Source organism: Thunnus thynnus, chromosome 10 (genome assembly GCF_963924715.1).
Source record: "Thunnus thynnus chromosome 10, fThuThy2.1, whole genome shotgun sequence".
In the NCBI taxonomy this organism is placed as follows: domain Eukaryota; kingdom Metazoa; phylum Chordata; class Actinopteri; order Scombriformes; family Scombridae; genus Thunnus; species Thunnus thynnus.
The window spans coordinates 19,739,088-19,751,739 of NC_089526.1; the positions used below are offsets into that span (position 1 = coordinate 19,739,088).

The 12,652-nt window shown below is 39.3% G+C and overlaps 1 protein-coding gene across 2 annotated transcripts; it reads left to right on the forward strand.

The window, feature by feature from the left end:
- Positions 1-719: 719 nt before the first annotated feature.
- On the forward strand, positions 720-12,297 carry si:ch211-261d7.6 (zinc finger protein 493). 2 transcript variants are annotated; one of them, XM_067601852.1, is made up of 3 exons: positions 720-820; positions 931-1,158; positions 4,247-8,733. In XM_067601852.1, exons 2-3 carry the CDS (start codon positions 1,044-1,046, stop codon positions 8,647-8,649), a joined length of 4,518 nt encoding a protein of 1,505 aa, XP_067457953.1. In that variant the 5' UTR covers positions 720-820; positions 931-1,043; the 3' UTR covers positions 8,650-8,733. The 2 variants fall into 2 exon arrangements, with proteins under 2 accessions (XP_067457953.1, XP_067457954.1); XM_067601853.1 differs by adding an exon at positions 10,427-12,297 and having other exon boundaries at positions 773-1,158; positions 4,247-5,827.
- Positions 12,298-12,652: the final 355 nt, after the last annotated feature.

Consider the following 12,652-nt stretch of genomic DNA (forward strand, 5'->3'; position numbering starts at 1 on the left):
TGTGATTTCAGTATATATCACTGTGATGGAAAACTAAATTGTCCTCAGTGTTAAGACTTTTACAAATTTAAAGGTGCAGTGTGTAGAATTTAGTGGCATCTAGCGGAACAGACAACAGAAATGGAATATAATCATAAGTATGTTTTAATTAGTGTATAATCATCTGAAAATAAGAGTCATGTTTTCGTTAACTTAGAATGAAACCTTTATATCTACAGAGGGAGCAGGTCCCCTTCCACGGAGCCCACCATGTTGCAGCGCCATGTTTCTTGATTAGTCCAGAATGGACAAACCAAATACTGGCTCTGGAGAGGGCCTCTTACCTTTTTTGCGAGTTTCGCGGTCACCACAGGTTCTCCTACATGCTTGGAAGGGGAGGGGTATTCAGTTGGTTGCAATCTGCAACCTCACCACTAGATGCCACTAAATCCTAGACACTGGTCCTTTAAACAAAGTAGGAAATTCCTGCCTTTATTTTTTTCCATAAAAACTAAAAAGGTGCCCTCAATTGCTATGTTTTTTTTTTAGTATGATTTTTTTAATATGGAAGTAACTGTTTAATGTGTTGGACATTAAGTATAATCAAACTGAAAATGAGTGGAATAATTAAAACTGTTCAGCCTGTTTAATTATCTGACTAGAGCCATGTGAGTACCATAGTCACGGTTAGGTTGAAACACAATTACTAATAATACTCATGGATGTATTTTATTATACATCCATAGTAATACTGCAGGTCAACGGTCCTCGTCTGGAGGAAAGAAAACAGAAGAAGAAGAATCCACTTCCGTCGCAGGATGCAGCCACACACACGGTGCAGGTGTGTGTGTGCGCGAGCTAGTCGTGCTCCTCATTCGCAACATGCTGCACTGTTTTTGTGGTAACTGATTAGACTAACAAACACATTATCTTCATCGCTTTTCCATGCAGTCTCCGCAGAGCGGCTGCTGGCGAGGAAAACGATTTATAAACAACCGTGGCGCTGTTCAGCTAGCAAACACTAGCTAGAGGAAGCTAGCACGACTCAACAGAGCCACACCAAGATGGACGAAGCTACTGGCGCTGCGATCAAAGAGGACGGAGCCGAAAACGAGCCCTTTAATGGAGACAGAGCATCTGAAAACAGCAACGGTTCACCGGCTGAGGACATCGTGGACAGTAAGTATTTAGTACTCCGGTAACGTGAAATACACTAAATACACCACCGATATTTACAGGCGTGATGACCTGCAACAACCGTAGCACAAGAACATGCAGTTATATTATCTTGTAGAGGAATAACTCAATTGATGGCAAATGCATTACGCAAGTACCGTACATTAACTTGTACTGTTATATCAGAAGGGTGAATCACTATATTCACGTTTTTTTTTTTGCCTTTGTGCTTTTGGCTGTCTCACGTGGATCAATGTGGTTTATTGAATAATCCCATCAAAATTAAAACACATTTGGAGATTATTTAAAAGTGAACGATGCCCTAAAATCTTTTTTTTTCTTTTTTCCCCCCACTCTTTGTGCTGGGTTGTATTTATGTTTGACTCATGGATATTCTTTTAAGGGATAAACTTTTTTGCACTTCTTATGTTGGGCTCAATTTAAGTTGGACTGATGGACATTTGTATTACTGATCGATGCTTTTTAATTCTTGGCACTTTATTTTTCTATGGTGGGAAATTTTAGATGATTAGATAAATATTTTAATGAAAAAAGGCTTGAATAAAAGGTTGAAATATTAATGGTAGAAGTTGTGTTTGTCATTTATTGGTAAATTCACCAAAGGATTAATAGACTAATCACAAAATAATCGGTAGATTAATTAAAAAAATAATCGATAGATAAATCGCTAAAAAGTAATTGTTAGTTGCAGCCTTACACATTTAAACTCTTCTCCTCTCCAGTGCACCATGCTTTTATTCAACCCCCACCCAACCAAACGTTTTGCCTCCCTCAGGCAAGACAGGCTTGATGAAAGAAGGGCAGCTAGGCCAAGCTGAGAAACCCTAGAGATGAAATTCAGCCAACTGTCTGCCTCAGAAGTTAATATTAAGTTACTAACCAGCCAAAAAAGTTTGCTGACTCCTGCAATGTTAATGTAATTGATCAGTTGAGGGATTATTATTATTTTATGCAGTTTAACAGTGCAATCTGAAGCATTTGAACATAGTCACAAAGTAAACCCACCTTGCTCTCCTGTCCTTTACAAAATTAGACTTGAGGAATGCTAGAAAAGAGTTACACAAGATTTTACACAATACTTCTGCATTGTTTGTGCTGTCAGTATCAACCATCCATCAGCAACAACACCAGCTTTACCTGGCTTTAGTTTGCATATCAGATCTCAGTGTGCTCTGAATGTTTATGGAATTCTTGTGCTTTGATTTGGTGTATTAGCTGACAGTAATAATAGTTTTTCTGACCCAGACAGTGACACAGAGAAATCACAGTTTCTTGATAATGTAGGATAACAACACTAAAGTTAGCTTCCGACTCATCGTTAGGGGGAAAGTTAAGGGAAACATAAATGATGATATTTAGCACCTGATTCTCCATTTTTTTCATCAATTACACTTGTGAAAAAGTGTTAGACATTGTAGCAAAAACCTTAACACTAAACCCACTGTCAGATTTGTGAAGCCTTTATTTTGCTTATGAAAACAGAAACAGGGGCAATGACTTTTCCCCATCCAGACCACATTAGACCAGGAACCAATCAAAAACCACTATACGTCAACGTTTAAACAGTCTCTGGAGTCTTCTTTTTATGCTAGTCCAAATTTGGTGAGTCTAAGTACAGTGGTTTTTGATCAGGACATTGTCTAATGTGATCTGGATGGAGAAATATCAGTAAAATCGCCTTTTTTTCTGTTTTCATAAGCAAAATAAAGGTTTCACAAATCTGAAAGTGGGTTTAAATAGCGGTGATGCTTTTGCTACAATGTCTAACTCTTTCTTCACAAGTGTAAGTGGTGAAAAAACAGAGAATCAGCCACTAAATATCATTATTTATGTTTCCCTTTACGTTCCCCTTAACCCAGAATCAGGAGCTACAAATCAGAAGCTAAATGCAGCGTTCTTTTAACATAACTGTATCCAGCTATTTATTGTGTTAAATTTATAGACAATGCACCATAAATATGCCAGCCTTCCTTATGGACTCTCTGTGAGAATAGTGCACATAGATGGTTCTCTGATGTTCTATCCACAACCTCATAGAAGTAAATGTTGTCAAGATCACTGATATTCTTGGAAAGCCCATGGGTGGGAGTTACTTTTCTGTTCCTCGGCATAGCAATGGAAAAACAAAAAAAGCATTCACCGTTTTTGAAAAGAGAACAATGAGGAGTTTTATGGCATCTAATTTTGTTGTCAGGTTACTGACAGCAGTGTTCTCACTAGTTCAGCTACCAAGCATATTGTGCACAATACACATAGTGAATGTAGCTTTTCTGCCTCAAGTTCAACTTGAAGCGTCACTGAACCAGTGTGCTGCTCTACAGCTCCTGAACCAAAGCAAGCACTAGAAATGACTATATGGTGCTGCTTCCTCTTCTACTTTTTGGTGTGATCTAAGCCTGAAGTTTCAGCCTTTCTAGATGTGCTGGTTCTCACTGTACCCTTCTGTCAATAAGACGAACAGCTGGTTGAACAGCTGTTTAGGAAACACAAATACTTCTAATAATTCCTTGATTCAGTGATTCAGAGTTGGTCATTTTGGCAAAATAATGCAGCATATTCTTGTCGTTTTCAGAGTAATACCCTTTTTTATGGCAGCTGGTGTGTGCCATTAGATATGATTGTGAAAGCAGCATTCAATTGAAAGGAAGAACATAAGAAAATCTCTAACACAACTTTATTGAACAGTACCACATCTGTTGCAGCGTGGTACTTTGGTAACATTTGCCATTTGATGAAGTCTAATACATTCTGAAATTATCCTATCAAACAACCAAATGATTGACCTTCACAAAGGTCATTTAGCTTAAACACTGTATGTATTTACCCAACTGTAATAGCACTGAATGTTTATGGAATTGATTTTTTTTATTTTTTTATGGAATCACATTTTGATAATTTCATTAAGACAGCCTTCTTTTGTGGGATAACACTGTAAACTCTAATCACCTTTTAAAATAAAGACATGACATGCACCTGTGTATTTGTGTTTTGTTGGAGTTTATTTTTCTTTCTTTCTTTCTATGGAAACGGGAGCGGCCTTGACCTCCTATTTTCCCCTTTCTATTTTTAGGGGTTGGGGTTTTCTGCTGTCGGGATTGCGGAGAAGCCTTCAGAGAGGAGGCAGCCTACTTGGAGCATCGCCAACAGCATCCCCAAGAAAACTGCGGAGTATATATAGACGACCAGTTGGATGGTTTACATGATTCAGAAAAGGACAGTGATGCAACAAATGTCTGTACTTTATGTTCACTCTCATTTGTTGAACCGAGTGAATTCCGCTCGCACATGGAGAAGAACCACGGTCAAACCTCCCAGAAGGAGTCTGGTATTCAGATGAATTCTGGGACAACAAAGCAGCACACCTATGAATGTGCAGACTGTGGGAAATCTTATGGTGTGATTGGACACTTTCTCAACCATCAGCGCTCACACAGACAAGCCTCGAAATCAGTTTTTCACGACCTTGAACACTTGAAAAAGAAGTCGTTTCAGTGTGAGTCGTGTGGACGGAATTATTCTCGTGCATCTGCTCTTGATGCACATCGTCGTTGTCATGAGGGAAAGTTGGTAAAGTCACGAAACAGGAGTTCAGGGGATTCATTCCACATTGAGGAGTCAATAGTTGAAACCAAGCCCAGTGAAAACCAGTGCGATGATACTGAAAAACTTTTTAAGTGTTCTTGTGGTAAAGCTTTTACTGCTCTGTTGCGCCTGAAAACCCACCAACGATTTAGCCGCAACAGCCAATGCACTCCAGAAGAAATGAAAGAAAAACCAAAGAAAAGCTACAATGAGTTTTACTGTAGTGAGTGCAAAAAGGCATTCAATGGCCATATTGCCCTGTTCAACCATCAGAGATGGCATGCTAACCACTCAGATGATTCTGCAAAAAGGTTCCCATGTGAGGAATGTGGAAAAGTATTTATGACTCTAACGTTCTACTACAGGCATCAGCGTACGGCACACAGTGATGAGACCCCAGCAAAATCGTTTCACCATCAAGTGTGTCAGCTACAGAAGAAGGCATTTGAATGTAAGGATTGTGGGCTAAAGTTTTCAAGGGCTTCTGCACTTCACTCTCATCAGCTTCATCACACAGATGTCTTCAAAGAAACAGAGGAGGCAGCCCAGACGCGTATCTCTCTGCTACCTCAACAGAAAATCTTGGAGGGTGAAGGGGAAGAGACTGAAAAGTTGGAGGAACTAGTAGAATCAGAGAATGTGCCTCTTACAAATGTGGCTGAAGAAGACTCCCACGTAAATGAGACAGATGAAGAAATGGAGAGTTATGAACCTGGGGACTTTAACGTACAGGTGATCAGTGCAAGTGAGTCTGAAGATGAGCAAGTCCAAGACCTAAATCCTGATCTCGAGCTGCTGTGTGAATCAGATCAGGAAGGAAGAGATGAGGGTGAAATGGAAATTTCACCCATTAGTCTTGTTTCAAAACCAGAGATGGATTTGAAAATTGTGCAAATTGACTTTGAGCCAGCTGAGGAGCAGTGCACACTTGTAACCAGGGAAGCCGAGGATAAAGCGACAGCGGAAAGATTTGATTGTCCAGATTGTTACCGTTGGTTTACTAGTGCTTCATCACTGCGTGTTCACAGAATGTGGCACGGCATTCATAAGAGAAGACAACAGACTCAAGGTCAGTCAGTGGCGGTTTACACTTGTGACACATGTGGCCATGAAGCCAGTAGCTATGCAGCACACTGCAGTCACATACAAGAACACAAGGATCCAAACACAAGCAACGATGTATTGTATCAGGCAGAGGAATTAGAGAAGAAAAATTTGACATGTGACAAGTGTGGTAAATGCTTCTCACGTTTGTCTGCTTTAGTCTCTCATCAATTGCATCATCCCAAAAGAAAACAATTCCAGTGTCCAGATTGCATGATGTCTTATTCTTATGCAGCTAGCTTGTTTAACCATATGAACAACTGCTCTGCACAAAAGAAAGAGAACATCTCAGTCAGTAAGAAAGAGTACAATCCCAAGAAAACCCTTCTAGGCCCAAAGATTTATCATTGTGAACAGTGTGGGAAGGGTTTTTGGTCTTTAGGAGCGTACTCTCATCACAAGCAAAGTCAGACTGAGTGTGCAGATTTGAGGCTAAGAAAAGGTGTTGCAGGATCTTTACACTCTGTTAATGGAGGGCCACGCTCCAGTCTAAAGGTTGCATGTCCAGTGTGTGGTAGAAAATTCCGTCACAAGGGCATTATGACATTGCACATGCGGAAACATGAGAATGGAAATCACAAATGTGAACTCTGCAACAGGTCATTCCGTCTCTTTTCAAGCCTCCTCAGGCACCAGGTTGTGCATAATGACCAGTTACTCCCACCACCAATTAAGTCTTTTCAGCATCAGGTAGAGCAGCTGAAGAAGAACACGTACAGCTGCCCTGACTGTGGGAAGCTGTTTTCACGGGCCAAAGCACTTCAGTTTCATATGAAAAGCCATGGTTATGAGACTGGGCACTCGCCATCATCCCCAAGATCCACAGTCACGCTGGAGGATCTCCAGTGCGCAACGTGCCTCGCACATTTCAACAACAAGGCCTCCTTGAGGGCCCATCAAAAGCTTTGCATTAAAAGAGACAGTCAAGTAATGGATTATAAGACAGAAACCTCAGAAAATAATGACACTTTAAAATTGCCCAAGGATAGAATGGATGTTGGCGCACAAGAAAGCTCTGAGCAATTCACAGTTAATACTGAAGTAAAGAAGGAAATTGACACAGAGGAGCTAAAGATAGAAAGTCAGAGTGCTGTGTGCAATTTAGAAAACCCAAATGCAACAGATTTGAAATACAAATGCAAAAAGTGTGATAGAAGCTTTTCAGTGATCGGAGCCTTAAATTTTCATAAAAGAATTCACACTGAGGCTCACAAATCTGTAGCAAAAGCCAAAACAGCCATTTCCCCAATGCTTAAGCAACCTAAACAGGAAGCACCAAGTAAAGGATTGTTTCACTGTTCAGAATGTGGGAGGCGATTCATGACTAGCTCAGCCCTTGGTTCCCACAAAAGATGGCACTCAGAAAAGACATTTTCACATTCTTTACTAAAAGAGCAGTTTTTGAACCATTGTGCTCTTCAGCGCCAGCAGATGTTAAATGCTCAGAGTCAAACCACAACTGAGCCAGAGTCTGATTCAAACAAAAGTATGGACAGTAACAGCACGCTGGATTATCCACAGCTTTCATGTCCAGAATGTAACAAAACATTTGAACAAGGTTCACTTTTAGCTGCCCACTATGAAAATGAGCACAGTAAAAGCTTGGAAGCTACAGATTTTCAGGGAGACGGATCCCAGCTCACATCAGTGGACCAGGTCCCAGAACAGACTGATGTCAACCTCAATGGAACTGAGTCGGTCTCATCAACATTGAAGCCAAAAACTCACCAGTGTCCCATCTGCTCTTGGACCTTTGCTAAAGCCAGAGGTCTGCGCGCTCACAAATGGCAGGCCCACTCAAAGTGCACAAAAGGCAAAAATAAGGTTCCTTTGGGTGCTCAAAAGGAGTCTCTAGCCTCAAGCAGTGAAGTCAAAAACTCAGAAGATGCATCAACTGTAGACAACGCTACAGTGATGAGTGATGTTATTGATGCAAAGAAAAATAGCCCTGTTGGCAGAAGACGGAAGAAAATCAGATCAGACCCCCTCCCTGTGAAATCTATCTCATGTCTTGACTGTGGGAAGCAGTGCAGTTCTACATGCGCTCTCATCGACCATAAGAAAGTATGTCTGGAAGTAAAGCAGGAGATCCAAACTTCTGAAGTCACAGCGGAGGTTTTCCCACCACTAAGCCGGCTGTCAGAACATACAGCCAAATGCCTCTTCAAGTGTGATAAATGCGGGAAAGCTTTTCAAACAGAGGAACAATTAGGAACACATAAGACCAAGGCAAAGAGCCGGCCTTACTGCTGCGCCTTGTGCTGCCAGGGGTTTTGGACTGAGAACCAGCTGCAGCAACACCTCGCCTGGCATGATGAAGTTCGCTGTCGTCTCCCAAATGAGGTTCGCTTCAGGCTCAGTGCTGCTATGACCACAAAGCCTCTAAAACCCAACATCCCCTTTGCTGACGACAAAGGGAAGTCCTTTCCATCTTCCACTCTGAACCGACCTACACTTAGCCCAGACAGCCAGTCACAAAGTAGCCATAAGTGCCAACATTGTGGCAAAGCCTTTCTCTCACCAGCTGCATTACACAAACATGAAACTCAGCACTGTAACAATGATTCGTATCATTGCTCCATTTGCCCCAGGACCTTCAGTGAAATACAGGACCTTATCAATCATCACCAGGAATGTATTGGTGATTACAAAAGGCAGAGTGATGCCCCTGCTGCTGTCTCCTCACGAGATACAAATGGCCTTACTTGCCTTGAATGTGGAACTACTTTTTGTCAAGAAACTGATTTGCACCAGCACTATATTGAACATGCCCAAGGAGTGTTTTAGACAAAACTGAGAACTGAAATGAAGACACTGTAGATAGTGGATTTTTTTTTTTTTTTTTTTTTTTTTTTTTTTTTTTTTTTTTTACTTAGATGTGTTAAGCTACAAAAATTCTTAGTTAGATCTTGTTGTTCAGGCTAAGTAGAAACTTGATTTCCTTATTTGTTTCTATATTATTTGAGATTCTCTATATTTAAAAAAGCAGTCCTTTCGTTTTCTTTCCTATTCTTGGGCTTTCCTTTACACTGGATTAGTAATATGTACAAATGTTAAAGAATAACCGCTTTATAAAGCCCCTTTTATATCTTTACAAGTACGTTGATATGCAACGTTTTGTGCTAGCAGTTGATTTGAAAACATTTAAAAACATTTATGCATGTCTGTCCTCATGCATTTAGAAATTCCTGGAAAAGTGCTGTTGACAAACAACATACTGCAAAGTTTATGAAGACAATGAAATAATTCTGTAAAACAAATATTTACTAATTCTGCTGCTGTCATATCTGAGGTTTGGCTGAATGAAGTCACATTTGCATATTTCAGAGAAAAGATGAAAATATTTAAAATTCAACAATGTGCACTCTGTCATGTGAATTGGTGAAAAAAAAATGGCCTGATGTGGAATATTACAGCCACTTAATACCATAAAATAAGTTTCACAATCAACTAGTAATTGTACGTTATGTACAATTGATTTATAAGCTCCCACGTCATATCCTTTTCAGTGTTATATTTCTATGTTGTGCAAAAGCTATTCATTACTAAAATTGAAAAAAATAGCGCTTATGTTCATTTAGGATAGTTGCTAGTTACTTTGTACCACTAATGTAGTGGAAATATAATTATTTGTACTGTAAGAGAGATGTTACTCTACTATATTAATTTATGAAAATCTTTTTTTTCCCTAGATGATAAACATACCCTTCGACTACTTGTTAAACTTGCTGTTTCTGAAACTAAGAGGAAAAAGTTGTTTAAAAAGTTAAAAATAAATTGATTCATTTTTGTGTGAATTATTGGCTTGTGTGTTTATTTCAAACTTATTTTGGTTGATGGAATCATTCTGGTTTGTTATTATTTATTTTTGTGGTTGGTGCTCATCTTCTGAATAAGTTAGTCTTTGATGTTTATTGTTAATATTGTGGGCTGTGTGGTTATTAAGTGACTACAAGATTACAAACAAGTGAAGTTTGTCATAAGATACAACTATTGATCAGAAAGCCATGGAGTAATTCTTAGACAAAGTACATAAAATATCTTTACATATGGAGAAGTTCTGTTCATGTAACACTACAGAACATCAGTCCACATATTTGTACACTTCAGCTTTCTTACACAGTACAGGATGAATGACAGATCCCTCCCGTATGTGATTCACAGACATGATTGAAAGGAAAAAAGTTTGAATCTCGGAACAATGCACATTAAAAGCATTTTATGAAGAGTGTTGAGATGTCTTATTCTTGACTGATATTGACCCCCCATCTGTGAACGAAGAGAAGAGCTGCGACTCAGTCTTGTAAGTTTGTTTTACCTGCTGCAATTAAACATTGGTAACTTAACCAGTAATTGCCAGGTTTTTCCTACCTGTTAGCAGACTGCAACATGTCAGCTGGGACATCTGTTTTTAATAAAATCACATGATATCTGCTAGTTATTTTAGATACCCATAATAACTTGACAAATCTTAAGAAATGTATATGAACTTCCTGCTTATCAAATATATAAATTAATATCTGTTCTTTTTCTGCTTTTTTTTTTTTTTTTTTTTTTTTTACAGTGAAGCAGCGCAGAATTGTGTGTAAGGATTGTGGAATGAAGTTTACATCCTTGGAGTTCTTCAATTCTCACCTACATCAGCATGCCTTGAGAGAGGATGAAGAGGAAGAAGAAGCTCAGACAGGAGATGAGATGAATCAAGCAGCAGAAATGGTCTCTGGGAAAGATTTAGACCAGGATGGGGATGCAGATTGGTGTGACATGAACAGTTCATCGCAAACAAAACCCTCTGGCTTAATACAAGGGGTTGCAATTGCTAAAACCTCTATGAAGAACAAACTTCGAAAGGCTTATGCTTGTTTGGTCTGTGGTAAGGTTTATACGTACCTTGTTTCATTCAGGAAGCACCAGCGGCTGCATGAAAACCAAAATTCTGAACCAAAAACTGTTCCAAGTTTGCAGAAGTATGAGTGTCCCGAGTGTGGGATGTCGTTCATCAGGCATGCTCGGCTACTTGGTCACATGAGAATTCACAGGCCACGCGAACTACCTGAATCGGACACTCCCAGATGTGATCAGTGTAACAGAGACTTTCGTTCCATAGAATCATGGATGGCTCATGTTGATCATCATAAGCAGAAACCGTTTTGGTGTTTAAGTTGTGCCAAAGGCTTCAGAGATGAAGAGTCACTTGATAGACACCTGCAAAACCACAATCTGAAGAAATTCGAATGCAACATTTGCCACAAACGTTTCCTCATGTCTTCTCAGCTTAGAAATCACTACAGCATCCATGATGGATCAAAGCCTTTCCAGTGTTCATTCTGCGGGATGAGTTTCTCCCATCCCGGAAATCTCATTTCACATCGAAAAAAGCATCTTAGAGTTTATGGCGGGTCCAGCGGTATGCCTCTGGGAATCAAAAATTCGGTAAATAGAAAGAAGCAAATGATAAAAAGGAAAAGATTTTTTCTCACTAGTGTTAAAGAGGAGCCAGAAATGGAAAAATGCTCAGAAATATTGCCAGTAATGGAAGACGCTGTGACAAAAAGTGAAACTCAATGTGAGGATGCTGAGTTTGGTGATCAAGCTAACTCTGAAGAGTCAGATTGTGGAGAACCTGTGCACCACTTTAAGTTCTCAAAACCATCTGTCTTGCCTGGATCGGATCCACCTGACGAAGCTAAAGCAGAAACTGTACGATCACAAACAGGACCGGAGCTTGATGGGAGTAAGACCCAAGAAACAAACATGCACAGAGAGCACAAGTATTGGGAATGGGAGTGTATTGAGTGTGATATGGGTTTTGATGATGTGGCAAAGCTGCATCTGCATTATATAAAACATGCTACCGGGGAGCTGCCTATACCACAGGGTGACATTTAGGGATGAAGGCTCACAAAAGCATTTATTTTCTTGTACCTGTGCCTTTCTCACCACCTTTCTGCCTCAATAATTGGGGTAGTTATTAGCCTTTATCCTCTTATTTTTCACATTTCTAACATCCAAAGGTATAAGGTTGGCACAAAAACAGTATTGTTGAAGAGTTAGTGATATTTCTTCATGTCTAGCTTTAGGATTTTGAAAGTCAAACTGACATTTTTGTTGTATCACATTAAGGATGGGAGTGATTTCCGATGTTGTAAAAGAGATTACACTACATATGTCTACTCAATATTTTTGATATGTAAAATTAGATGAAAAGTTGGTGTTAGAAAACATTTTAATGAACCAAAAGGAAATTAAAATTACCCCTTTCTACCTAATAAACTTAATAAAATACATGTAAAATGAAAAATCTGAAACAAAGTACATTAAAACATTTTGTTTTCTAACAAAAATGTGTGTTTTTGCTGTAAGCTGCTATGTTCATTACACTGATTTTTGCATAACTGTAGCATTGTAAGATGTTTAAGAACAATTTATAATGCACATGTTAGGAAAGGTGTTATAAGGAGCTTTTTAGTCAGCATACAGAAAGGGCCGAGAAATTCAAAAATGGTCATATTGTACTTTTATGGCTGAATTACAGAAACGGTGAGTGTGCATGGGGTTCCTTAGGACTTCCATGCATTTCATAACTCCAATATAAGTTATATAAGCTGTTACTATAAGCTTTTTATATCAGCACACTGCACTCAGCAGTTTGAAATTTTAATGGTGTTTGTACTTTACGTAATGGCTGAGTTATTCATGCAGTTGTTGGAGCAGATGGAGCTCAGGACTCGATGCAATCTCATAAATTATAAGTCTTATTATCTTGTATTTATACATAGTTGATCATTTT